At 40.2% G+C, this 27,953-nt stretch overlaps 1 protein-coding gene across 9 annotated transcripts in view; it reads right to left on the reverse strand.

The window, feature by feature from the left end:
• COP1 (COP1 E3 ubiquitin ligase) overlaps positions 1–27,953 on the reverse strand; it is a 209,809-nt gene that overhangs the window by 173,583 nt on the left and 8,273 nt on the right. For 8 of the 9 annotated variants that reach the window (XR_011390253.2, XM_051856979.3, XM_051856982.3 and 5 more), the window contains exons 2-3: positions 17,511–17,570; positions 6,718–6,815 (exon numbers count right to left, since the gene is read on the reverse strand). Coding sequence is in view for 8 of the 9 variants with exons in the window: in XM_051856979.3 (XP_051712939.1) it covers positions 6,718–6,815; positions 17,511–17,570 (158 nt within the window). In the remaining variant the exon portion in view is untranslated. The remainder of the gene's footprint in view (positions 1–6,717; positions 6,816–17,510; positions 17,571–27,953) is intronic. The other variant, XM_089299434.1, reaches the window with a different exon arrangement.

Raw genomic sequence — 27,953 nt, forward strand, 5'->3', positions numbered from 1 at the left:
GAGATTTAAATTTGAAGGATTTTGTTGATTTAAGTATATAGAGAAGCTTTCTAATATCTATAGCACTAGGAACATTAGTACTAAGAAAAATATATTTCTACAGCTAATGCCTCCATTCTAGCAATCTAGCAACTTTTTAGTGGCAGATGGCACAGTAAAAGCATAGACTCAAGCCAGACTGCCTAAAAAGAGATTCCAATTCTACCACTTACTTACTACCTATGGAACTTTACACAAGCTCAAACTGTGAATGCCTTAGTTTCTTCACCTGAAGAATCAGGGTAAGAGCAGTACCTATCTTCCTCCTGCTATGAAGATTAAATGAGTTCAAGTACAGAAAGCACTAAAGATGGTGTACTGGCATCCAATACTGCAGTGCCAGTTCAAGCCCCAGCTGCTTTAATTCTGATCCAGCTCCCAGCTAATGCACCTGGGAAAGCAACAGCAGATGATCCAAGTGCTTGGGACCCTGCACCCACGTGGGAGAGCTAGATGGAGTTCCAGGCTCTTGGCTTCAGCATGGCCCAGTCGTGGCCACTGCAGCCATTTTGGGAGTGAACCAGCAGATGGAAGATCTTTTTCTCTCTCTGCCTTTCCCTCTCTGTCACTCTGCCTTTCAAATTAAAAAAAAAAAAAAAAAAAAAATGTTTAGCCAAAAAAGGGATGGTGTCTGGTGATAGTAAGGATTTTTTTTTAAAGATTTATTTTATTTGAAAGTCAAAGTTAGAGAGAGAAGGAAAGGCAGAGGGAGAGAGGAGAGAAAGAGGTCTTCCATCCACTGGTTCACTCCCCTAACTGGCCGCCAAAGCCAGAGCTGCACCAATCCAAAGCCAGGAGCCAGGAGCTTCTTCAGGTTGCCCAAGCAGGTGCAGAAGTCCAAGGACTTGAGCCATCTTCTACTGCTTTCCCAGGCCATAGCAGAGAGCTGGAATGGAAGTGGAGCAGCCGGGACTTAACCAGCACACCTATGGGATGCCGGCACTGCAGGCAGTGGCTTTACCCACTACACCACAGCGTGGCCCCTATAGTAAGCATTTAACATAAGTTACTTTTTTAAAAAGTTTGCATTGCTGTGTCCTCTACATTAATGAGTAAATGCATCATTCATCAGAGAGATGAGAAAATTCATTTTATAAATTTCAAATATAGGCAGAGAAAGCTAAGGAAAGAACTAGCTAAACAGAGAGATATGGAGTTTGAGGGAGATGAGGAGAGCTTTATGAAGAGCAAATTTAGACAGGACTACCTTCAAGTGTTAAGTGTGTGTGTGTGTGTGTGTGTGTGTGTATGTGTGTGTCTGTGTTGGAGAAGGAGCTTTCCACCCTACCTGAATGAACCTTTTAGGGTCAGGACAGAGAAGGCAAGCTCTCAAAACCAATGGAGATGGAAAAGAGCTAAAACAGAATGTGCTCTGAGAAAGCCAGGGAGGAGTGAAAGAAAACTGCTGTAGAAGGTAGAAGAGATACAGGGCAGGGAAGTAGTGCACAGGAGGGATTGCAATGTAGTGGTTAGGTGGGAGAGGAAAAATGTGTGTCTATGACAAACTGTATGACTCAAATGACGAAAAGAACTAAGTCCGTCTTGAATGTTTCACTTGCAACTCTTTCATCAAAGTTGAAGAAAGGGCCTGACTTGTTAACTAACAGGGTATAAAAATTTTTCGGAAATAAATCACCTAAGCGTTTTTTAGCACCTAATTCAAAAAGAGGTTAAAAAATTGAGTGATGTTCCATTTAACAAAACTCCTTAAATCCCCCAAAACTTCCTTACAATTTGTATCTGCTAAGAGTAGCTCACTCCCTCTTTTTGCCTCTCAATGCATTTTGGTAACAGGTTTCTCAAGACTTGTATGTTTAAAAATAAAAAGAACACAAATGAAACTGAAGCATTCTCCTAGCAGTAATTATCAATGGCACTTGAATGAACTGGAGAAGTCAACATGCACCTCAGTAAGTGGCACATTCTCTATAAATGCACGTCGAATACTTAACAAAATTTGTAATGCTTCTCAGATCAATTATACAATTATAAATAACCCAGAAAACTATGTAAGATCTTTTAACATTTAATAAAAATTCCAAGAAAATTGTTAACACTGTGATTTCTACTTATGTATTTTTGTTACCAGAAAGCACTGCAGGCATGAAAACATATTAAATAAGAATAAAATTACACGATACAGAACTTAAGTAGAACTTCACAGAGAAAAGGAATGAATAAAACTTTCTCAGTAAGTAAAAAGCTTATTTATGTATTCTCAATCAATAATGTTAAGTAAAAAATCACTTCGGTATTCAGATTATACTGAATACATTTTAAAAACAGATAGAAGTTCCAGGACTGTATTAAATAGCAATGGTGACAGTGGGCATCTTTGGTTCCCATCTCAGTGGGAATGCTTCCAGGTTTTCCCCATTCAATAGGATGTTGGCCATGGGTTTGTCATACATTGCCTTGATTGTGTTGAGGAATGTTCCTTCTATACCCATTTTGCTTAAAGTTTTCATCATGAAAAGATGTTGCATTTTATCAAATGCATTGCTGCATATACTGAGATAATCAAATGGTTTTTGTTCTTCAATTTGTTAATGTGATGTATCACATTAATTGATTTGCAAATGCTGAACCATCTCTGCATACCTGGGATAAATCCCACTTGGTCCGGGTGAATGATCTTTCCGATATGTTTTTGGATTTGATGAATTAATATTTTATTGAAGATTTTTGCATCTATGTTCATCAGGGATATTGTTATATAGTTCTCTTTCTCTGATGTATCTTTTTCAGGTTTAGGTATTAAGTTGAGGAAGGCTTCATAAAAGGAGTTTGGGAGGATTCCCTCCTTTCAATTGTTTTGAGTAGCTTGAAAAGAATTGGAATCAGTTCCTCTTTAAATGTCTGGTAGAATTCAGCAGTGAAGCCATCTGGTCCTAGGCTTTTCTTTGTTGCAAGGTTCTCTATCATTGATTGAATTTCCCTCTTGGTTATTCGTCTGTTTAGATTTTCTATATCACATGACTCAATTTTCGTAGATAGTATGTTTCTAGGAATCTATTCATTTCTTCTAGGTTTCCTAATTTGTTGGCATACAGTAATTTCTGTATGTTGGCATGTATTAATTTCTGATAATTCTTTTTATTTCTGTGGTATCTGTCGTTACATTTCCTTTTTCATCTCTGATTTTATTGATCTGAGTCTTTTCCTCCTCTTTTTTTTTTTTTTTTTGGTTAGTTGTGCCAATGGTGTATCAATACTATTTGAAATAATTATATTTATAATACAGTTATATATTATCTCTCCCTTCTTCCTTTCCTCCCTCCCACCTCTCACTCAAAAGAAAAAAAAAAGAAAAAGAAAAATTTTGAATGCTAACTTAAAAATTTGTGAGGAAGTACATCATTCTTCAGAATTCTTGTGTAGGTTACACAAAGCAAAAGGTTTAAAGAGCAATAATATAGAAATTGCGTGGCCCAGCCCTCTCTGACTTCAGTAGCTGTAGAGCATTAAAAGTGAAGAGACTGAACCAATCAATAAAAAAGTGCGACACTATCTACAATTCCTCAGAATAGTACAGCACTTGTGTAGTTGCCTAACCATATTCAAGAGGAAATCTGAAAATCACTTTATAGTGCTCTTAACTAATAACTCCAGGGATTATCCAAATTGTACAATAAACTCAAACTGAAGCAACAGAAATAAATAGCTGGGAAAAACTGTTTCAGTATAGGATAACACAAGTAGTACTCCACTGTCAGGAACATACAGATAACAGATCTCAGACATTCTTCTAAGTGCATGAGGAGACAGTCTCTATCATGTAATACAGGAACTGAAGGATTTGTCCATCACTGTATAGAAGATAAGCTGGAAGTGGTGATGGACAGAAAAACAGAGACATATACATCAGGATGAAATACTATTTCCACATCGACATTTAAAAAAACTCCAATTTCCTAAAACTAATTCTTTTATTCATAAATAGAGAACACTGAAACTGGATCATCACCACCAAGATAATATCTAGCTTAAAAATTCAGTACCTGTGGCCACTGTTCACTGGACACATATATTTGAGAATATATATGATGTATGGAATCACTTCCCAACCTAAATAGCACTATGTTTATATATTCTTTCCATATCAGTATACACACAGTACTCCTCTCATCATTAAGAAACTTAAATACCAGAATTTCAAACTTGTGGAGTCCTTAAGGAATGTTGCCTAAAAAATGAAGTCAGTACCAAAATCTTCAGAACATTAGATTCCTTTCTGTACTTGGCTACTCCAAGTAATTTTCCAGTGCTATGACAACAGAGAAAAGAATGATCCCAGATCCCAATCTATATTGCAAGTTCAGGGGACAAAGGATTCTGCTTTGCAAAGACTGCTTTCCCTTTTGCCTAACCTGACTCATGAAGTCCAGTCCTATCACTCAACATTTCTTTGTTCTTTTCCAAAGTTCCTTCTCCAAGTTTCTGATAAGAATTTATCTACTTAGAAGAACTCATCATTCCAGCAAAAAATCTCCAAACTATTTCCTTCAGGGCTCCTTACTGCGCTGAAGGCATCCAGTGATTCTCCTTTATGAAAAGATACTGGATTGTAGTAAAGAGCATCCAGGAAAAAGGAATGACACTTTAGAGCAGAAATAAACCACTTGAATTGTAACTGAAGTTTTTGTAGTTCAGAATCCAATATACTACTAGTCACTAGAACCTGATTTTTTTTTTTTTTTTTTTTTTTTTGACAGGCAGAGTGGACAGTGAGAGAGAGAGACAGAGAGAAAGGTCTTCCTTTGCCGTTGGTTCACCCTCCAATGGCTGCCGCGGCCTGCGTGCTGCGGCCGGCGCACCGCGCTGATCTGATGGCAGGAGCCAGGTGCTTCTCCTGGTCTCTCATGGGGTGCAGGGCCCAAGCACTTGGGCCATCTTCCACTGCACTCCCAGGCCACAGCAGAGAGCTGGCCTGGAAGAGGGGCAACCGGGACAGAATCCGGCGCCCCAACCAGGACTAGAACCCAGTGTGCCGGCGCCGCTAGGCTAATAGGATTAGCCTATTGAGCCACGGCGCCAGCCATAAAAAATATAAAAAATTTTTTTAAAAATTAGGTTCTAAGCCGGCGCCGTGGCTCACTAGCCGGCCATAAAAAATATAAAAAATTTTTTTAAAAATTAGGTTCTAAGCTGGCGCCGCGGCTCACTAGGCTAATCCTCCGCCTTGTGGCGCCGGCACACCGGGTTCTAGTCCCGGTCGGGGCACCGGATTCTGTCCCGGTTGCCCCTCTTCCAGGCCAGCTCTCTGCTGTGGCCAGGGAGTGCAGTGGAGGATGGCCCAGGTGCTTGGGCCCTGCACCCCATGGGAGACCAGGAAAAGCTCCTGGCTCCTGGCTCCTGCCATCAGATCAGCGCGGTGTGCCGGCCGCAGCACGCAGGCCGCGGCGGCCATTGGAGGGTGAACCAACGGCAAAGGAAGACCTTTCTCTCTGTCTCTCCCTCTCACTGTCCACTCTGCCTGTTAAAAAAAAAAAAATTTTATATTTTCTTGACAGGCAGAGTTAGACAGTGAGAGAGAGAGAGAGAGAGACAGAGAGAAAGGTCTTCCTTCTGTTGGTTCACCCCCAAAACGGCCGCCACGGCCAATGTGCTGCGCCGATCTGAAGCCAGGAGCCAGGTGCTTCCTCCTGGTCTCCCATGCTGGTGCAGGGCCCAAGCACTTGGGCCATCCTCCACTGCCTTCCCAGGCCACAGCAGAGAGCTGGACAGGAAGAGGAGCAACCGGGACAGAACCAGCGCCCAACAGGGAACAGAACCCAGGGTGCTGGCGTCACAGGCAGAAGATTAGCCTAGTGAGCTGCGGCGCTGGCCACTAGAACCTAATTTTGAGCATGTTACTTTTTGGAATGAAGAATTAACCTTTTTTGATTATTTTTCAATATATATACTGCAATATATATGTATTATAAATATATATTAATATATCATATAAACATATATGAATATATTTATAAAATATATATATCGCATATTGCAAAAGAGTGGCCCACTTCATGCCTACTTGTTTCTGACATTTAATGTTTGACTTATTATTCATTCCCAAAACTAAATACTAAAGCTTTCGTATGTTAGGCTACTCAACTTGTAGAAATATTTTTGACACTGACAATTAGCCTCTGACTACTTATTACTCCCAACCATTTACCATTTACACTTAAGGATGCCCTATTCATACTTTCTTCCAGTTACTACTATTTTTGTATCAAAAATTTTATATCCATGTCTTCCTTCCTCAATTCCAACTTTTCAACTAATCCCCTAGTTCATAGACTCTCGTCTCCCGTCCAGAAATCCTCACACTCAACTTCTCCCCCTTCTCCCTCAATACTCACTAACGTTGAGTTCTCCCCTCCCACCTTTGACTCGTACTCCAGAAGCAGAAGCAGCAGGAATGCACAGTAATGTGTAGAGACAGAAGGTGCTCCGGAGCTCCTGTCCTGTCTTCTACATAAGATTCTAAGGGTTGTGTCAATGTTTTATTAACAAAATTGAAAAACAATACAATGTGGTTCTAACAATGTATGGGATCTACGCTACAACCTAAGAAGAGGTGAGTAGCAGAAGGAGGCCTCTGAGGTATGTCTCGTGAATAAATGAGTACTAGCACATACTTTTGAGGATAGGATATTTAAAAAGATAAAAATCATTGCAAAGACTCACCCAGGAAATTAGGATAGAGATGGTCAATATTGTCCACAACATAGTTACACTTGGGACATCTGTTATTGTCCTCCAAACTCTGATGAATACACTTGTAGCTATTAGCAGGGAAAAAGAACAAAACAGGCTTACTCAAATGTACAAAAATTAAATTGGTAACAAATGATGCCTCCTAGTCTTCCATTCCTCATTTTCAACTTAAATAATCTAACAAATCAATCTCCACTCATATTTTCAAATCACAAACAAGACACCAATCAATGGCATTTAATAGATGAACAGTGTAAAAAGTTATTTCAAAGTAAATCTGAATAATAATCTCACTACATATAAAATTATCAAAGATGTAGTAACTAAATTTTAAATTTATTCAATGTGAAAAGTACACTACACCACCAGAAAAGCAATGGCTGCTTTCATTAAACAAAAAGATCCATGCTCTTAGGGTACTTATATCCTTAATACATAAAGAGCTTATTCAAGTAAAAAAAAAGAGAAACATTAGTTAATTCTTGAGAAAATCATAAACTTCACCAGTGACATAGTGGTTGTTTGTTTGTAGGCAGGAGGTTAGCTTGGCAGTTAAGATGCCTGTGTCCAACATCTAAGCGCCTAGGTTAAAGTCCAGGGTCTGGCTCAGACTCCAACTTTCTACCAGTGCAGACCCTGCAAGGCAATGGTAATGGTGCAAGTAATTGGGATCCTGCCACCCTCCGAGGAGACTTGGACGGTATCCCAAGCTCCTGGCCCAGCCCTGGCCACTGCAGATGTTTGAAGAGTTAACTGGCAGATGGGAGCTCATCTATTTCTTTGTGTCTCTCTCTTGCTCAGTAATAAATAAAAAATAATTTTTAAATATTTGAATTAAACACCAGTTTTACCACTCAGAATGAAGCCTTTCCTAAAGGCAAGTTGCATGAAAAATGTTAAGATTTTGCATATCCTTTAGTGTAGTTTACTGCTAGAAATTTAGCCCAAGAATATATATATATATATATATATATAGAAGATGATCAATGTAGAGTTATTTGTGAATAGCAAAATAAAATAGAAGCAACCTAAATATTAGGAAAAAGACTAAACAAATTTGTAAACAATAATCCAATGCAATGACATATAGCCAATAAAAATCATATGTAACATTTTTGCCACAGAAATAATCTATGAGTTATTGTCACAATTGTAATATGATCTATGAAATTTTCCTTTCTTGCACATTTTTGATGTTGGACCTTTTGCAACTGTGAATTAACCTACAATTAAAAACAGAAAACTATTTAAATACACTGTTCAACCAAATCATGGACATATATCAAAGTGATATAAGAAAAGTCACTATATCATAATACTGCTAATTAAATGATAATCTATAACACAGTGGATATAATACAATCCTATTTCTGTTAAAAAATAAATTAAATGTGTATATTTAAAATAAACTGAAAAAATTCACTATAATATTAATACTATTTATCTCTGAGCTATATAATTATAAGAAATGTTTTCTTTGTAGATTTCTTTAATTAAAGTTTGTACAGTATATATTAGTTCTAAAAATAAAAAACCTTCTAAGAAATTACAAGTGTGATTTACAAAGATCATTCCTAAAAAGAAATCACATCTTTTGTTCTATATCCAAATTACTATAAATTTACTTCAACTTTATAAATTAAAGTACATTTTTATATCCACCTATCCCCCACCTTATTAAGAAGCTAAAGATGAACAAACCTATCCCAACAGATGTTCCATCATATCTGGTTATTAATTAGTGTCTCATTTCAGATGTGTTAATTTCACAATAAGCAAAAAAGAGGAAGACAGAATCACAGTAACATTTGTTTTTATATAATACAGAACCTAAAACTTGGAATAAGTACCTGACAGATAATAGATATTCAAAGATCTGTTGGCCAAATAGTCAGTACTTTAGTAACAACAGCATTCTCGCCTCATTTAACTATGACAAAGCTAGAACTGCCACATTATTACAAGATATGCTTTTGTTTGCATTTTTATTCTAAGACAAAAGTATTAACATATATATGTAAATACAATACAGTAAGAATCCCAACATGGAGAAATTTATAGTCTACTAAGAGTAAATAGTATATAGTTCACTTAGCATATAAGATAATGAATTAGAATTATGTAGAAATACACATGGCAAGATTTAATGCTTTTAAAAAAATAAACAAACAAAAAAGCAAGTCATGTTTTTAAAATGTTAGAAAATCAGCAAACAATGACAAGAACATACTAAGCTGTTAAGAGAATTTGCCAGCATACAAGAAATTGTTCCAGAGAGCATTCTCCTTTTTCTCTGGCTTCCTAATCACACTGCATACCAATAAGCTTACCGCCACACTATCCCTCCTAGAACAAAACACTGTAGGGATATAGCAGAAAGAACTGTCCTCAGGAACAAATTTCAAGTGACGTGTTGCACTGCACTGGATGACATCCATCTGCACTATAAATTAAAGAGCATCACACTAAAGACCACAGTACAAAACTTCAGTGACAACGTGTCACAGGTTTATCTTACAGCGTCTACTCCTTCACTACCACCCCCCAGCAGAACTGCTCTAACGTGTGAAATGGTAACTCTCTGGTATCAGCCTTCTTCTATCTGTTCACTGAAAGCAGGGATTTGGTTTACACATCTCTGAATCCTTAGTGTCTAGCACAAGAGTCTGTTACAGAATTCTAACTCAATAAATGCAACATGCATGAAGAAATAGGTATAAACAAGGAAGCAGCACACTTCTGCTGCACTATGGATCATATATGAGCAAAAATTCATTCTCATTCATCTAACTTACCTATCACTATCACACAACACTTTGGATGCCAAGAGACGGGTAATTGACTAACCTTGTCATCCAAATAAGTAGGCATAAAGAGGTAAAAAATGCAACAAATAAATAACTAGAGTCCACCTGAGTGGTTTTCAAGTTACTCTCTGTTTTTCTCAAAAGTAAGTATTCACAGAGCTGGCACTGTGGCATAGTGGGTAAAGCCACCGCCTGCAATAACAGCATTCTATATGGGTTTCAGTTCATGTCCTGGCTGCTCCATTTCTGATCCAGCTCCCTGCTACTGTCCTGGGCAAAGCACAGGAAGATGGCCCACGTATTTGGGTCCCTGCCACCCACATGGAAGAACAAAATGAAGCTCTGGACTGCTGGCTTTGTCCTGGTTCAGCCTAGGCTGTTCCAGCCACCTAGGGAGTGAACCAGGAGATGGAAGATCTCTCTCCCTTCCTGTCTGTAACTCTTTCAAATGAATGAATAAATTTTTTTTAAAAAAATTAGTATTCACTATCACAGTTTGGTGACATACATTTGTGCCCTTAATATTTACTATTAAGTATATATCAAATAATGAAAGTTAGGTATTTAGTTCTCTGCAGATGTATACACTTATCTGTATGCCTGTCCACAAAACAATATATAAATATCTAAGTAGAGATGAATACATACAAAAAATTCTTGAGTAATCAGAAAATGTTATAAACAGAAGAACAGCAGCAAGGACATATCAGCACCAGTTATCAAATATAATAAACAGATCTTTAAAAAAGACTAATAGTACTGTACAAGACAATGGAATAGCCAAGAGTCTGAAAGGACCACCTAACACCCAGGTTACATATGCTGTGAGATGATGATACCAAAGGACTCCATTAACTATCATTAATTTATAATGAAACAAAATAGTAAATCAGGATTTGGTGGACATAAAGTCAAAGAAGTGAGGTGAAGAGGACAAGTAAGACAAACACAAAGAGCCCAATTTTATCTTTATAGTACACAGAAGCCAAATTTATTTTTATACTACTGAGTCTTAGCCATGTACTTTTTTTTTTTTTTTTTTTTTTTTTTTTGGACAGGCAGAGTGGACAGTGAAAGACAGAGAGAAAGGTCTTCCTTTGCCATTGGTTCACCCTCCAATGGCCGCCGCAGTCGGTGCACCACGCTGATCCAAAGGCAGGAGCCAGGTGCTTCTCCTGGTCTCCCATGGGGTGCAGGGCCCAAGCACTTGGGCCATCCTCCACTGCACTCCCGGGCCACAGCAGAGAGCTGGCCTGGAAGAGAGGCAACTGGGACAGAATTCGGCGCCCCGACCGGGACTAGAACCCGGTGTGCCGGCGCCGCTAGGTGGAGGATTAGCCTATTGAGCCGCGGCGCCGGCCAGCCATGTACTTTTAATAGCAAATTTATATGAGAGAATAAATTTTCAATCAGTAATAAATGAAGTGATAAAAGTTTCTCCTAGCATCTCCAACCTATTACTAGGAAAGACTTAGCCTTTGTATGTGGGATGACGGATAAACTGATACGATCTAATTTTGATTTAGTTTCACTGATTTAAACGGACCTTTCAATTAGTATACTGCTTAGCTACAGTTACCAGCCAGAATGCAGCTTAGACAAGAATTGATGGAACAGCCTGGCCTCACGTTTTAGGAAAAATAACAAAATTTTGCTTTAAACAACGCTGCAATTAAGTTTCACAGTATAGCAAGTGACACTGGGACTGCCAGCCTTTGGTTTCATGAGCTCCTGCCAATGCTACAGTCTCTATCCTATCAAAGTTTGCTCTTGTGTAGGTATCCTAAAACACTGTAATGAAGAAACTGTTCTCATCTGAAGGGGGAAACCAATGGGCTCTCCATCCCCCTTTCTGTGACACTACCTTTCAAATAAATAAATCTTTTTAAAAAGGGGCGGCACACTGTAGCATAGTGGGTTAAATTGCCACCTGTGATGCTGCATCACATATAGGCACCGGTTCCTGTCCCAGCTGCTCCACTTCCAAATCCAGTTCCCTACTAAAGGCCTGGGAAACCAGCAGAAAGATGGCCCAAGTACCAAGGCCCTTGCAACCCAACATGGGAGATGTGAAAGAAACTCCTGGCTTTGGCCTGGCCCAGCCCTAGCAGCTGTAGCCTTTTGGGGATCAAGCCAGTAGATGGAAAATCTCTGTCTCTCCTTCTCTCTTTATAACTCTGCTTTACAAATAGATAAATAAATCTTTAAAAAGAAACAAAGAACCCAATCAACCAATCAACCAACCAACCAACCAACCAAAGGGTTTCCCAACAATGATCTAAAGACATCATCAAGATTGTAAGATTAACTGAAAAGGCCAGGCCTATCCAGTTAAAAAGTCAACAAATTATTACACTTCACAATATGGTGAGGCAAGATTACTGACTACATCCAGAGTCTTTTTTAAATGCCACAGTAAACATATATAAAGGAGGAAAGCTAGAAAAAAACATTTTACAATCTGTTTTATATTTCAACACTTTTAAATATACAACAGAAGAAGTCAAAGAGGAGGAAGAGGATGAGAATAAGGAAAACAGGGAGTAGAGGAGGAAAAGGAACAAGAAGGCAGAGTTGGATTTGCGTGACTTGACAAAGATTAGGTAAATTTTATAGCCAGAAGTAGAACCCTAATTTATTAACTTCAAGAAGTAGCTCTAGATCACCAGTTTTCAATGGTGGGCAATTTTGTCCCCAAGAAATATAGGCATGTCTTAACTGGGAAGAAGGGAGTTGCTACTAATCAGAGGCCATGGACAGTGCTAAACAATCTACATGCACCAGACATTCAAAACAAAGTATTACATGGTCTAATGTGTCACTAGCACCAAGGCTGGGGCTGGCACTGTGGTACAGTGGGTCAACCTGCCCCCTGCCATTCAGGCATCCCACATGGGCACCAGTTCGAGTCTGGGCTGCTCCACTTCCAATCCAGGTCCCTGATAATGGCTTGGGAAAGCAGCAGAAGATGGCCCAAGTACCGGGGCCCCTGCACCCATCTGGAAACCCAGATGAAGATCCCAGCTCCTAGCTTTATCCTGGCCCAGCCGCAGACACACTCACCTGGAGAGTGAACCAACGGATGGAAGGCTGATCTCTCTCTCTCTCTCTGACTCTCAAGTGAATAAATAAATCATAAAAAAATAGTGTCAAGGCTTAAAAAGCCTATTCTAGATCACTCAATTTTCCAGAATAATCAAAATCCAAAAATTCTGAGAGAAGTATATAGTTCCTTATGGAATGCTAAGGTGAAAGATCAATCTATGGACCAAAGGGAACACTGCTGCTGAATAATCTGACTGAAAAGACCAAGACCATTTATGTCAGTTTAATAATAATAATCAATCAGGAACTGCCTCTGATTCTCACCTTATCAGAACTTGCTAGATACTCCATTAGGAATATAAAACAAAATGTGACTTATTCATGAATTGTAATAATGTTAATGTGTTTATATACCAAAAAATAAACTATTTGAGAAGGTAAATTGCCTTTAAAAAAAATCCTGGCATAAAGATTCTCAAAGAATACACACAAAGATTCCTTACCATTGATCACCTCTGAAGAAGTAGGCAAAAAAGACAGGAGAAGGGAGAGATTGACATCTTATTTTACGTTAGACTTTTCTGTACCATAAAATTTGTTTTGAAAGCCAAGAGATATTTTGCTCTATGTGAATACATTTTTATTTTAACAAAGAATATAGATAATGCAGGCTAAGAAAGCTATATTTATTCTCAACTACCTACCACAAAAGCATCATGCCACACATGAAAACTAAGTACAAACTGGTATTAACAGTAAATATTCTTTATGAAGAAAGTACATCAACCTACCACACATCACATCCAACTTCAGTATAAAAGTATGGGCCTAATATCATTATGAATTAGAATATAAGAACTACCAGAACACAACAGAAATATTGATAATATATCAATTGAATAGGTAAATAATTTACAAAAAATGACTAATCCAAAGTAGCATGCACCATCCCCAATTAAAAAACAAACCTACAAAATAACAAAAAAGCTCCCACAAAGTCCCAGGATTGCTGAGTGCCAGGAGAATCAACCATGTGATTCGAGGGTTGGAACTTTCAATCCTCCTTTAAATCTCTGGGGGAAGGGAGAAGGTGCTGAAGGTTGAATTGACTGCCTGTGGCCAATGATTTAATTAACAATGGCAGCTTAATGAAACCTCCATAAAAATCCCAAAGGACAGGGTTCAGAGAGGGTTGAACAGATGCAGGTCTGGGAACATGACATCCAAGGAGACGGCATGGAAACCAACACCCTTACCACATCCATTACCCTACTAACTTCACTTGTCTCTTATGTTATTCTTTGTAATAAATCAGCAACAGTTAAGCTTAAAACAAAACAGCAAAAATGTTAAAAAATACTTAGTGTCAGCAAGGATGTGGAGAAATCAGAACCTTTGGACACTGTTGGTGAGAATATAAATAGTGTGGTCATTAGTAGAAAACACAACAGCAGCTCCTCAAATTAAATGCAAATTACCATATTTTATCCAGCAACTCCACTTCTGGGTATGTATCCAAAAGTATGAAAGTCGGTTTCTAAAGAGTTACCTGTACACACAAGTTCATACCAGGATTATTCACAATAGTCGTGGAAGCAACCCCAGTGTCCATGGATGGATGAATAAAACATGATACTCACACAAGCAATGTTATTATTTGGCCTTAAGAAGGACAACCTGACGCATGCTACAACATGGATTAACAATGAGGACATTACGCTAAGTGAAATAAGGCAGTCTTTAAAAGAGAAATATTTTTCAATTATATGAAGTATGGGGGCCAGTGCTGTTGTGCACAGGATTAAGCCGCTGTTGCAGCACCAACATCCCAGATGGGTGCTAGTATGAATCCTGGCTGCTCCACTTCAATCCACCTCCCTATTAATACACCTGGGAAAACAGCACAGGATGGCCAAAGTGCTTGGGTCCCTGTACCCATGTGGGAGACCTGGATGAAGTTCCTGGTTCCTGGCTTTGGCCTGGTCAACCTTGGCCATTGCAGCCATTTGGGAAGTGAAGCAGCAGACAGATCACTCTTTCTCTCTGTCTCTCCCTCTCTTACTCTGTAATTCTGACTTTCAAATAAATAAATAAATAAATCTTTAAAGACAATTACATGAAGTTTCTAGAGTTCTCATAAAAACAAAAAAACCTCATAAAAACAACACATGCTGGTTTCCAGGAATTGTGGAAAAGGGAAAATGAGGAGATATTTAATGGGTAAATAATTTGTTTTACAAGATGAAAAGGTACCTTAGATCAATTATGCAATAATATGAACATACTTAACCCTACTGACTATACACAGATTATAAATTGTATGTTGTAAGAATTCTACCAAATTTTCAAAGACTCAGATGAATGTGACATAATACAAGAGGGTATTTTTAAAAGTTCATGGAGCCGCGGCTCAATAGGCTAATCCTCCGCCTAGCGGCGCTGGCACACCGGGTTCTAGTCCTGGTCGGGGTGCCGGATTCTTTCCCCGTTGCCCCTCTTCCAGGCCACCTCTCTGCTGTGGCCAGGGAGTGCAGTGGAGGATGGCCCAAGTGCTTGGGCCCTGCACCCCATGGGAGACCAGGAGAAGCACCTAGCTCCTGGCTTCAGATCAGCGCGGTGTGCTGGGCGCGCTGGCTGCGGCGGCCATTGAAGGGTGAACCAACAGCAAAAGGAAGACATTTCTCTCTGTCTCTCTCTCTCCCTGTCCACTCTGCCTGTCCAAAAGAAAAAAAAAAGTTCATGGAGAAGCAGGTGTTTGGCATAGCATGTAAGTAACTCACTGTCACCTCTTGGTATGCTCACATTCCATAATCAATGCCTGGGATCAAGTCCCACCTCTGCTTGCAAACCAGCTGATGCACACCCAGAGAAACAGCAGTGATGACTCAAGTGCTGGGGTTGCTGCAACTTACAGGAGACCCAGACTGAGTTTTAGGCTTCTGGTTTCAGCCTGGCCCAGTCCTGGCTATTGCAGGCATTTGTAGAGTGGACAGTGGATGGAAGATCTCTCAATGTCTATGTCTCTCTTTCAAATGATTAAATTAAAAAAAACTTTAAGAAAAAAAGTTCAAGGAAAAATGAAATTAAATTATTTCAGTGCAAAAAAATTTGAAATCCATGCATCAGTATTTTGAAGATAATACTAAACAAAGAATTAAAGAAGAGAACATGGCTGGCACTGTGGCATAGTAGATTAAGCCTCCACCAGCAATGTTGGCAGCCCATATGGGTGCTGATTGGGATCCTGGCTGCTCCACTTCTGATCCAGCTACCTGCTGACGATCTGGGAAAACAGTGGAAGATGGCCCAGGTGCTCGGGCCCCTGGACCCATGTGGGAAATCCGGAAGAAGCTCCTGGCTTTGGACTGGCCCAGCTCTAGCTGTTGCAGCCATTTGGGGAGTGAACCACTGGGTGGAAGACCTTTCTGTCTCTCACTCTCTATCTATAACTCTGCTTCTCAAATAAATAAATTTAAAAAATCTTCAAAAAAAAAAAAAAAAAAAGAAAGAGAACAAAGAATTTTCCATTTCTAGCAGCACTGTGGCATAGCCAGTAAGCCCTCCGCCTGCAGTGCCGGCATCCCATATGGGCGCTGGTTTGAGTCCCGGCCGCTCCACTTCCGATCCAGCTCTCTGCTGTGGCCTGGGAAAGCAGTGGAAGATGGCCCAAGTGCTTGGGCCCCTGCACTCGCATGGGAGACCCAGCAGAAGCTCCTGGCTCCTGGCTCCAGCAAGGCACAGCTCTGGCCCTTGTGGTCACCTGGGGAGTGAACCAGCAGATGGAAGAGCTCGCTCTCTCCCTCTCCCTCTCTCTGCCTCTCTGTAACTCTGCCTTTTAAATAATAAATAAATAAATATTAAAAAAAAAAAAAGAAACAAAAGGGGCTGGTGCTGTGGCACAGCGGGTTAAAGCCCTGGCCTGAGGCACCAGCATCCCATATGGGCACTAGTTCTAGCCCTGGCTGCTCCTCTTCCAATCCAGCTCTCTGCTATGGCCTGGGACAGCAGTAGAAGATGGCCAAAGTAACTTGGGCCCCTGCACCCACGTGGGAGACCCAGAAGAATCTCCTGGCTCCTGGCTTCAGATAGGTGAAGCTCTGGCCGTTGCGGCCATCTGGGGAGTGAACCAGCGGATGGCTCTTTCTCTGTCTCTACCTCTCTCTGTAACTCTGACTTTCAAATAAATAAATCTTTAAAAGAAATTCTATTTCTTTATATCCCTTTGCAATGTCCTTCTCACCCTGCTTTACTGGACCTCTCACCTCTCCTCACAAGTAACTCTTTTTTTTTTTTTTTTTTTTTGACAGGCAGAGTGGACAGTGAGAGAGCGAGAGACAGAGATTAAGGTCTTCCTTTACCGTTGGTTCATCCTCCAATGGCCACTGTGGCCGGCACACCACGCTGATCCGAAGCCAGGAGCCAGGTGCTTCTCCTGGTCTCCCATGCAGGTACAGGGTCCAAGGATTTTGGCCATCCTCCACTGCACTCCCTGGCCACAGCAGTGAGCTGGACTGGAAGAGGGGCAATCAGGGCAGAATCCGGCGCCCCAACCAGGACTAGAACCCAGGGTGCCGGCGCCACAGGCGGAGCCAAGTGAGTCATGGCACCAGCCACAAGTAACTCTTAAGCTTCATGCATGGTCCTGATTGTTCATCACCCTCAATTTTCTAAAACAGCAAAGTTTTTGTGAACAAGATATACAAGTTTTTAAATTCATCTATAAGGCCTACGGTAAATCTAAGTTTAATGGAAATTATGCACCAATGATGTTACTTTCTTGAGCTGTCCAACCTGTAAAGATATATCAGTCAAAAAAATTTTGTTTGCAAAGCATAACTTCTCCCTGATTACATTTATACATAAGCTTTTAAAAATACCAAAAGACTTTTTCACTGAATAAAATCATCTTACCAAAAGCTGTGGCCACATTTTGTCATGTATGCTTCCTCAATCATATCAAAGCAGATGGGGCTAAAAAGAAAATAGAAAAGTAATTGATATATGCTTTTTAAGTAGAGTTACAACAGATTGGGAAAGGCTTTTAACAATATCAGTTTAAAATCATATTTCTACACGTAAGTCTTCAAACATTCTATCATCGAGAGATGGAATTTCTATTGAACTGAACTTTAAGGGATTGCTTAACAAGACAATTTGTTCAAGATGCTCCCTACAGCCATCAAGCTCTGAAGTAAATTGAATGAATCAATTAAAATGGTTCCAATATTCTAACTCAGTCCATAACTTTTAATAGTGCTAAGTAATCACCAGAGATCTTAAGAAAATATTACCATCTTCCTCCACTAAGCAACCCATATATTTAAAGCACATGTCTTTACCTACTAATCTATATGCTCTCTTTGCTTTCTCAAAGCAAACTAATTCCTCAAGGAATAAACTTACAATTCCAGTTTAATAATTCTTCTTGGTAATATTTAAAATGGAATAAACTATATCCATTAAACCTATGATGTATATTAATTCATTTAATCCACTGAACAACAGTGACGTAAGTACTTATTACTAGACTCCATTTATAGATGAAAATATTGAGGCACAGAGTCTCACATAGCTAGGAAGCAAAGAGCCAAAATTCAAAATCAGGTCTATGTTCTTAAGCACTTAGACTTAAGTTCTACTCCTATTCTCCCTTGTTTTTCTAGAGAGGATCAAAACAGAATATTAACCTGTCTTTTTTGAGTGAGACTGGACATATGACATAGTTCTGGTCAATGAAATCTAGGTACCAGCCCCCTGAGAGCACACTGTCCATCAGAACAAAAATGTAATGCTTTCCTTTATCCTTCTCTTCTCTTCCTCAAACTCTAATGCAATGTCCAGAGATACAACAGCCATCTGGTGATCAGAATGACAAAAACCATAAGCTAGGATGATGGTTGGGTCCATGATGACATCTTTGAGCAGCTCTCTCTTCCCTGAATTGCCTACCGCCAGGCTTCCCGTGACACAAGAAAAGTAAACCTTTACTTACTCAAGTCAATCAATGTTTATCAAGATTTCTATTACTTGCACACAAATCAAATCATTACTGATTAACTCTTAATACTGTCACTGAAAATTTACTCATTCCTTCAAGAAAAATTTTCTTAGTATAAACATTATTTTTGTGAGGATATAAAATCTAATGGCAGAGTCATAGGCATTATAGATGATTATTATCATATGAGAAGAAATCTTTTAAGAGTACACACTGGATATAATGGGGCCCTTAAGAAGCACAACTGATATTTGAGGGTAAACAAGATAGGAAAGGACAGAGAAGAACAAATTAGCCAATTCACTGAAAATGTCCATAGTGATTTAATACAGGGGAACTTCAAAAATTCATAGAAAACGTATAATTTGAAAAACTATAAATTTTTGTACCATAATGTATTTTTTAATTCTATTTTTCCATGAACTTTATCAAGTACCACTGTATAAAGCTATATAGATGGGAAGCAGGACACACAGCAGACTCATAGAATGACAAATGCCCTAAACAGCACTCTGACCTCAGAATCAGCCCTTAAGGCATTCGGATCTCTCTAAAAAGCCCAGGAGAGCATTTCAGGCATGGAAAGCCAAGAAACTGTACCAAAAAATGACCTACATGAAAGATCTCTGTGAGAGAGATCCCGGTGGAAAGAATGGGCCATCAAAGGAGGAGGTACCTTTCTCTAGAGAGAGGAGAGAATTTCCACTTTGATTATGGCCTTGTCTAAATAACATCAGAGTTTGTGAACTCAAGAGGCTTCCATAGCCTTGACAGCTCAAGAGCCTCGGGTGATCACTGATGCCATAAATAAGAGTGTCGATTGTTAAATCAACAACAGTGCAACACTGTGCAACTGCTTCCCATGTAGGACCTCTGTCTTCAATGTGTTGTACTATGAGAATTAACGGTTCAAACTAGTCTTCAAACAGTACTTCATACTTTGTGTGTCTGTGTTGGTGAAATCTGCTGAAATCTTTACTTAATATAGAGTTGATCTTCTGTATATAAAGACAATTAAAAATGAATCTTGATGAAGAATGGGATGGGAGAGGGATAGGAGGTGGGATGGTTTGGGGGTGGGTGGGTGGGAGGGTATTGGAGAAGAACTGCTATAATACAAAAGTTGTACTTATGAAAGTTATATTTATTAAATATAAGCTTTCTATAAAAAAAGAAATGTTAACTAAAGGTAATTCCTTTAAATGGATGGAAAATGATGTCATATGAAATCTTATCTACCCAAAGTAATAAAGAATGCTATTAGTAATAGATATCTGAGGGCCAGCGCCGTGGCTCACTTGGTTCATCCTCCACCTGTGGTGCCGGCATTCCAGATGGGCACCGGGTTCTAGTCCTGGTTGCTCCTCTTCCAGTCTAGCTCTCTGCTGTGGCCAGGGAGGGCAGTGGAGGATAGTCCAAGGGCTTGGACCCCTGCACCTGCATGGAAGACCAGGAAGAGGCTCCTGGCTTTGGATCAGCGCAGCACCGGCCATAGTGGCCATTTGGGGAGTGAACCAACGAAGGGATGCCCTTTCTTTCTCTCTCTCTGTCTGTAACGCTACCTGTCCAAAAAAAAAAAAAAAAAAGTAATAGATACCTGAGTTAAAAAAAGAGCTATGTAGTTAACTGGCATAATTTGGATAAGGGATATTTTAATGATCAAGTGTCCTTAAATGTAAGTATATCATTGCTAAGACATGAAACATTTCTATGCAAATAGAAAAAAGGTACTCCCTTAAGTTACTTTCAGAGCATCAATCACACAGTTTAGAGCCTATGTGGAATTAGAAATAGGCACTTTCACAGTCCATAAGAGGGCAAAGCTTTAACGAATATGTGTAAACACAATTTCAAGCCTAACTGTCCCCTCATCACTGAACATGACCGTTCAGTGTATACAACCTGCACATGAGCATAGAACAAACTTGGATGCCAAGTTTCCACAGTTACCTGCCAGAAATATGACAGGAAAACCAAAAATCGGGGCAGACTTACAGAAATTATTTCACAGTCTGTCCTAAAACCTACCAAAATGGCAAGGGAGGAAAAAAAGACTTAAAGCCACAACAATAAAAAGAAAAGCAGCAGCAGAGATAAAGATACTTAAACAGGGGCCGGTGCTGTGGTGTAGCAGGTTAAAACCCTGGCCTGAAGCGCCCGCTTCCAATAAGGGCACTGGTTCTAGTCCCGGCTGCTCCATTTCCAATCCAGCTCTCTGCTATGGCCTGGGAAAGCAGTAGAAGATGACTTAAGTCCCTGAAATTTTGTAATTCACTTTTTGAGAATCAACTCACTTCCATTCTACTTTTTAAAAATATCAATCTGTGACAAAAAATAGAAAAAAATTATCTTTTATCACAGAGCATTTGAGCAACATTAACAGAGGGGATTCCAATCTCCTGCTCTCTCTTCCAGAACTATATGATTGAACACTTACCATCTTGTCCCCAGGATATTCATAAAAAAGGCTAATTGTCCTATTAAATTCAAGCAACAAATCAAGAAATAGTTTCATAATTTTTTTAAAGATTTTCCTTATTTATTTGAGAGGTAGAGTTACAGACAGTGAGAGGGAGAGACAGAGAGAAAGGCCTCCCATCTGCTGCTTCACTCCCAAAATGGCCACAAAGGCAAGAGCTGGGCTAATCAGAAGCCAGGAGCTAGGAGCTTCTTCTGGGTATCCCACGTGGGTGCAGTTCCCAAGTACTTGGGCCATCCTCTGCTTTCCCAGGACATAGCAGAGAGCTAGTTCAGAAGAGGAGCAGCCAGGACTAGAACCGCTGCCCATATGTGATAATGGCGCCACAAGCACAGGATTAACCTACTGTGCCACAGCATCACCCCACTATTTTTTAAAAATATTTAATTATTTATTTGAAAGGCAGAGATAAGGGGGGCGGGTTGGGAGGAAGAACGAGAAAGAGAAAGAGAGAGAGAGAGAGAGAATGAATGAATCTTTCACCCACTAGTTCACTCCCCAAGTAGCTGCAACAACCAGAGCTTGGCTGATCCAAAGCCAGGAGTCAGGAACTTCCTCCACGTCTCCTCTGTGGACGCAGGAGCACAAGCACTTAGGCCATCCTCCACTGCTTTCCCAGGTGCATTAGCAGGAAGCTAGATCAGACGTGGAGCTGCCACAACTCAAGCTGGCGCCCATATGGGATGCTGCATTGCAGGCAGCAGCTTTACTTGCTATACCACAGAACCGGCCCTTATGATATTATGTAGTGAAACTGAGGCAATCTAGGGTACCAGTAAGTAATACAGGTAGTGAGCTCATGACACCTGTGTTAATGATAGCATTCCCACTCACTGTACAACCATAATCAATTATTTAATCCCCCTGTTTGCTGTGTTAATATGACATAGTATTAGTCTTATATGGAAATTAAGATTAAAATTTTTTAAAAGACTGTATTTATGCCAGTAACAAGTACTCAGAATCACTCAAATGTCAGATGTTGATGATAACAATGATTAATTCCAGGCAAAGAAATCACAAAAAGAATTGAAATGATTGCTCTTGATTGGAAAGACTATCTTGGAAATGTTGAAGGGGAAAGCTCTGTTGCTTTTCATTATGGGGCATCCTGTCTTATTTTTTTTAACCATATAAAATTTTGATTTTTTTTAAGTCCCCTTGGATGAAACTCTGTAGTCCTATTATTATTATTATTATTTTTTTTGACAGGCAGAGTGGACAGTGAGAGAGAGAGAGAGACAGAGAGAAAGGTCTTCCTTTTTGCCGTTGGTTCACCCTCCAATGGCCGCCGCAGCCAGTGCGCTGCGGCCGGCGCACCGCGCTGATCCGAAGCCAGGAGCCAGGTGCTTCTCCTGGTCTCCCATGGGGTGCAGGGCCCAAGCACTTGGGCCATCCTCCACTGCACTCCCTGGCCACAGCAGAGAGCTGGCCTGGAAGAGGGGCAACCGGGACAGAATTCGGCGCCCCGACCGGGAGTAGAACCCGGTGTGCCGGCACTGCAAGGCAGAGGATTAGCCTAGTGAGCCGCGGTGCCGGCCCCTATTATTCGAAAACTAGAAAATACTCTTCCCTATGAGTAGACAACAACAAATATCCAAATTTCCTACCACAGATAGTCGAGATACCTACATGCCAGCCTTTCAAATGGTACCTATAAATAAGCATTTTTAAGATTGGGAAAAAGATATTTCCAGTTTCTAAGTAAATATGTTTAGAGTAACAATGCCATCATAACAATATTTTCACATGCCTGTTTTAAGCTGCATTCAGTGATGCTTAGAAGTAAAATAAAATGTCTTAAGACATTCCAGTTTCTTTGCAAGTTAATCCATACTTCCAAACATGCCACCACTGGACATTTAGGAGTAGTCGCAGCTCCCAAAATGAATCAACTGTGAATACTTGTCAATACTTCTCAGAAAATTCCAGTTTTTAAAATTTCATTCAGTAAACAAATTACATATTGAGCACTGACTGCATGCATACCAGACTCTGTTCCAATACCAGGGTAAAGAAGTAAATGTAACAGTAATCCCATCATGACAATTACAATCTAGTGCAAGAGATGGATAATAAACAAGATAAAAACAAAGAGCACACAGCAAGATGCGATGGTGACATGAATGTTAAGGAAAAAAGCAAAGCAAGGAAGCGGGATAGGAAGTACTGGGTTGTGAATCTGGTTACAATCTGTAAAAGGCAGTATGGAAAGCCTGAAGAAATAGTTGACATTTGAGTACATATTTCAAGGTAGTGAAAATTACTTACAAAGTTATTTACAAAATATAGGGGAACAGCAACCCAGCAGTGAGATCAAGTGCAAATGCCCTAAAGTAGAAAAAGATCCGACATACTCCAAGCAAAGCCAGTAGAGAGTAAAATAAAGTAGCAGAATAGAAGACAAGGCCAGAGAGATGATAAGGATCCACTAAAAACAACTCTCTAAGTAAGGACTTTGGCGTTTATAGTGAGTAACATAAGAACTCACTGGATACTTTGGAACTAAAGGAGACATGACTTAACACAGTGATGAACTGGGTCACTTTACTTAAACCTGGAAAAGAGACGACAGAGAAGCAAGGGTAGAAATGGTATGAAAACTACGATAATAATCCAAGTGAGAAATGGTTGGGTTTGGACTTTAGTAGTAGAGTGGGGCTGATGGGAAGTAATCAGATTCTTGATACTTTTGAAGGCAGAGCTATGGGCTTGCTGATAGATTACATGTTGCATGAGACAAAAAAGAATCAAGTTTGTTCAGCCAGAAAACTGAAGAACTGACAGAGTAAGAATTCACTCCACACAGAGATCATTCATTAATTTTTTAAGGAAAAAAGAATAGACTACAGAATGTGTCACTTCATGTGTTGCAGTAATACCAAAAGTTGTAATACCTAAAAATTACTGCCAAATCTGTTTAAGCTAGCAACTTTTAATGAATGTTTTCTAACGTGAGTTAAAGAGTCTCAATTCTTATGACAAAAGGCTTGCTTTAATACTTCAAAAGAAAAATAGAATAGATATTAATTGTAACTATGCCATCTACAGCTTTATGACTTTCTCTTCTTTACAATTTCTCTAATTCTGTTTCTTCCTTTGTATATCTGGGATGATATTAGACTTCTGATTAACAAGGTATCTATGAAGTGTTCAGTAAAATGCTCACTATACAGAATTCATTAAGTGCCAGAAAACATCAAAAAGAAATAATGGAAAAGATTATCATTGAGTGAATTGGTGGTATGGGCTGAACATTTGTGTCCTCCAAAAATTTACGTGGAAATCCTAACCCACATGATGATGGTTTAGGAGCTGGGGCTTTTAAGAAATGATTACGTAGTTAGGCCAGCCCTCAAGGGAGATCAATGCCCTTAGAATAAATCCAGTCCAGGTCAGGTGTTGTGGCACAGTGGGTTAAACCAACACCAGGGACACCTGCCTTGCAATTCAGAGAGCCTGGTTCAATTCCTGACTACTCTGCTTCTTAGAAAGCTTCCTGCTAACGCACCTGGGAAGCATGAAAATAATGGATTACTTCGATTGCTGCTAACCACATAGGAAACCTAGATGGAGTTTCTGACTCCTGGCTTCAGCCTGGCCTATCCTGGCTATTTTGGGTATTTGGAGAATAAACCAGCATATATAAGTTCTTGGGGTTGGTCTCTCTCTCTGTGTGCGTGTGTGTGTGCATGTGTGTGTATTCCTCTATGTCATTCTGCCTTTCTTTTAAATAAATAAATATATATATAAATTGTAAAAAACAAACAAACCAAGGACGCACGACTGCCCCTTCCACCATGTTAGGACACAGCCAGAAGGCATCATCCAGGGACTAGAAAGCAGGCCCTCAACAGAGCCATCCCTGCCAGTTCCTTGGTCTCTACAACTGTGAGAAATAAATTTCTGTTGTTTATAAGCTACTAGTTTATGGTATTTTGTTTCATCAGCTTAAACATACTAAGACATTTGGGCAGGGTAGTATCCACCCAAGTCAAAACTTTCAAAAATTCCTGTTAGAAACAAGTAGAATACAATAATGGAATAAGGGCAAACCAAGAAATGGAAGAAATACCCTTGCAACTACAGAAATACAGAGGAAATACTAACAAAGCAACAGTAGCTTCCCAATAGAACATAACTGGAGTAGCTTCAGAGAAAATGTTACCCATTTACAACAATCCATCTGGAAAAACAATGCAGTTAGAAACCCTTCTACTCCTTCAATAAATACTACTCTAAAAGACACAAGCACAAACCCAGGCATAACAAATATCTAAACTGGTAAGAAGGTCAAACATTACCTGGATGCCTGAAAAAAGCCTCTCAAAATGCACAAAGACCCTTAAAACATTCCATGGTTGCCAAGACTGTTTCCAGCTTTGAGGTATAGCTGACAAATACAACTTATACATATTTAAAGTTTACAACATTATGCTTTCATCTTCATATACACCATGAAATGATTACCACAGTTAATTAACAACTATCCAGCATCTCACATAGTTACCTTTTCTTTTATGTAGTGAGAGTATTTAGGATCTACTCTGTTGGCGAGCTTCAAGGATCATACAGTATCACTAACTACTGTCAAGATACTTTACACAGGGGGCCGGTGCGGTGGCTCACTTGGTTAATCCTCCGCCTGTGGCGCTGGCATCCCCTATGGGCGCCAGGTTCTAGTCCCGGTTGCTCCTCTTCCAGTCCAGCTCTCTGCTGTGGCCTGGGAGGGCAGTGGAGGATGGCCCAAGTGCTTGGGCCTGGCACCTGCATGGGAGACCAGGAGGAAGCACCTGGCTCCTGGCTTCAGATCGGCGTGGGTCTCGCCGCAGTGGCCATTTGGGGGGTGAACCAATGGAAGAAAGACCTTTCTCTTTGTCTCTCACTAACTCTATTTGTCAAATAAAAAAAAAAAAAAAAAAGACACTTTACATAGATCTCCAGAACTTACCCATCCTATATAACTGAAATCTGGTGTCCTATGACCAACATCTCTCCATTATCTTCAACTCTTTGGCCCTAGCAAACACAGCTCTCTCTGCTTCTACGAGTTCGACCATTGGAAAATTCCACAGAGAAGTGATATCATGCAACATATTCTTTCTGTGCCTTACTTCACTTTGCATAACTCCTCCAGGCTCCTCCATGTTGTGGCAAATGGCAGGATTCCATTAATTTGAGGGCTGAATACTACGATCTCAATGTATCCCCCCAAATTCATACACTGATATATTGAAACTAAATGACCATGCAGATAGTATTAAATAGTAAGACTTCAAAGGGTGATTAAGTTACAAGGCACAGTCCCCATGGACAGGCTTCAGGTCCTTAAATAAAGATTCAGGGATGGTTTGCTCTGAAACTTTGACATATAGTCCAACAGCATTCAAGGTACCATCCTGGAAGCAGAGAGAAGACACTCGCTAGCACCTGTTGGTACCTTGATATGAGACTTCTCAGTGTTTAGAACTGTGGAAAATAAATTCCTATCATTTATGAATTACCCAGCATCAGGGATTTTGTTATAGCCGAAATGACTTAGCCATTGAATAACATCCCTGGCATTGTGATCATTTGGAGAGTGAGCCAGCAGACAGAATCTATCTCTATCTCTATATCTTTCTCTCTCCCTGTCCTTCTCTCTTTGTAACTCTTTCAAATAAATAAATTAGCAAATCAGAGCAGGCGCTGTGGCACAGCACTTTAAAGCCCTAGCCTGTAGCGCTGGCATCCCACATGGGTACTGTTTGGAGTCCTGGCTGTTCCACTTCCAATCCATCTCTCTGCTATAGCCTGGGAAAGCAGTGAAAGATGGCCCAAGTCCTTGGGCCCCTGCTTCTGTGAGGGAGACCTGGAAGAAGTTCCTGGCTCCTGGCTCCTGGCTTCAGATCGGCACAGCTCTGGCCATTGCAGCCATTTGGGGAGTGAACCAGTGGATGGAAGACCTCTCATTCTCTCTCTTTCTCTGTAATTCTTTCGAATAAATAAAATAAATCTTTAAAAAAAACTAGCAAATCAAATCCATTTGTATACACACATATTTCTATGTTTAAATAGGGCATATAAACTGGAAAGAAGTAAAACTGTATTTGTGGATGACTTGACTATCTTACAAAATCCCATAGGTGCTATCAAAAAATAATAAAAAAAATTTGACTTTAAACATTCACGGCCGGCGCCGCGGCTCAATAGGCTAATCCTCCGCCTGTAGCACCCGCACACCGGGTTCTGGTCCCGGTCAGGGTGCCGGATTCTGTCCTGGTTGCCCCTCTTCCAGGCCAGCTCTTTGCTACAGCCCAGGAATACAGTGGAGGATGGCCCAAGTCCTTGGGCCCTGCACCCCCATGGGAGACCAGAAGCACCTGGCTCCTGGCTTCAGATCAGCGCGATGCACTAGCCGCAGCGTGCCAGCCACAGCGGCCATTGGAGAGTGAACCAACGGCAAAAAGGAAGACCTTTCTCTCTGCCTCTCTCTCTCACTGTCCACTCTGCCTGTCAAAAAAAGAAAAAAAAATTCACAGGATGGTGGGAGTCATAGTGATGGGTTAAGTCACAGCTCTGGACATCCATTCCTGTATGAGAGAGCCTGGGTTGGAGTTCTGTCTATGCTACTCCCACTCTCGCTTTCTGCAGATGCAATTCCTGGGAGAAAATAGGTGATGGTTCAAGTTCTTGGGTCCCTGCCACCAACATAGGAGATCCAGCTGGGGTTCCCAGATTCTGGCTTTGGCTTTTGGCCTGACTCTTGCTGACATTTTGCGAGTTAACGAGCCAATATGGAAGATCTCTTTCACTCTACCTTCAAATGAATGAAAAATAAATAAACTTTAAAAAAAGAAGAAGAAGAAAAGAATAATCATCACCATGGGAATTAGAT

The sequence above is a fragment of the Oryctolagus cuniculus genome, chromosome 7 (genome assembly GCF_051225735.1).
Source record: "Oryctolagus cuniculus isolate XC-2025 breed Fujian yellow rabbit chromosome 7, ASM5122573v1, whole genome shotgun sequence".
NCBI lineage: Eukaryota > Metazoa > Chordata > Mammalia > Lagomorpha > Leporidae > Oryctolagus > Oryctolagus cuniculus.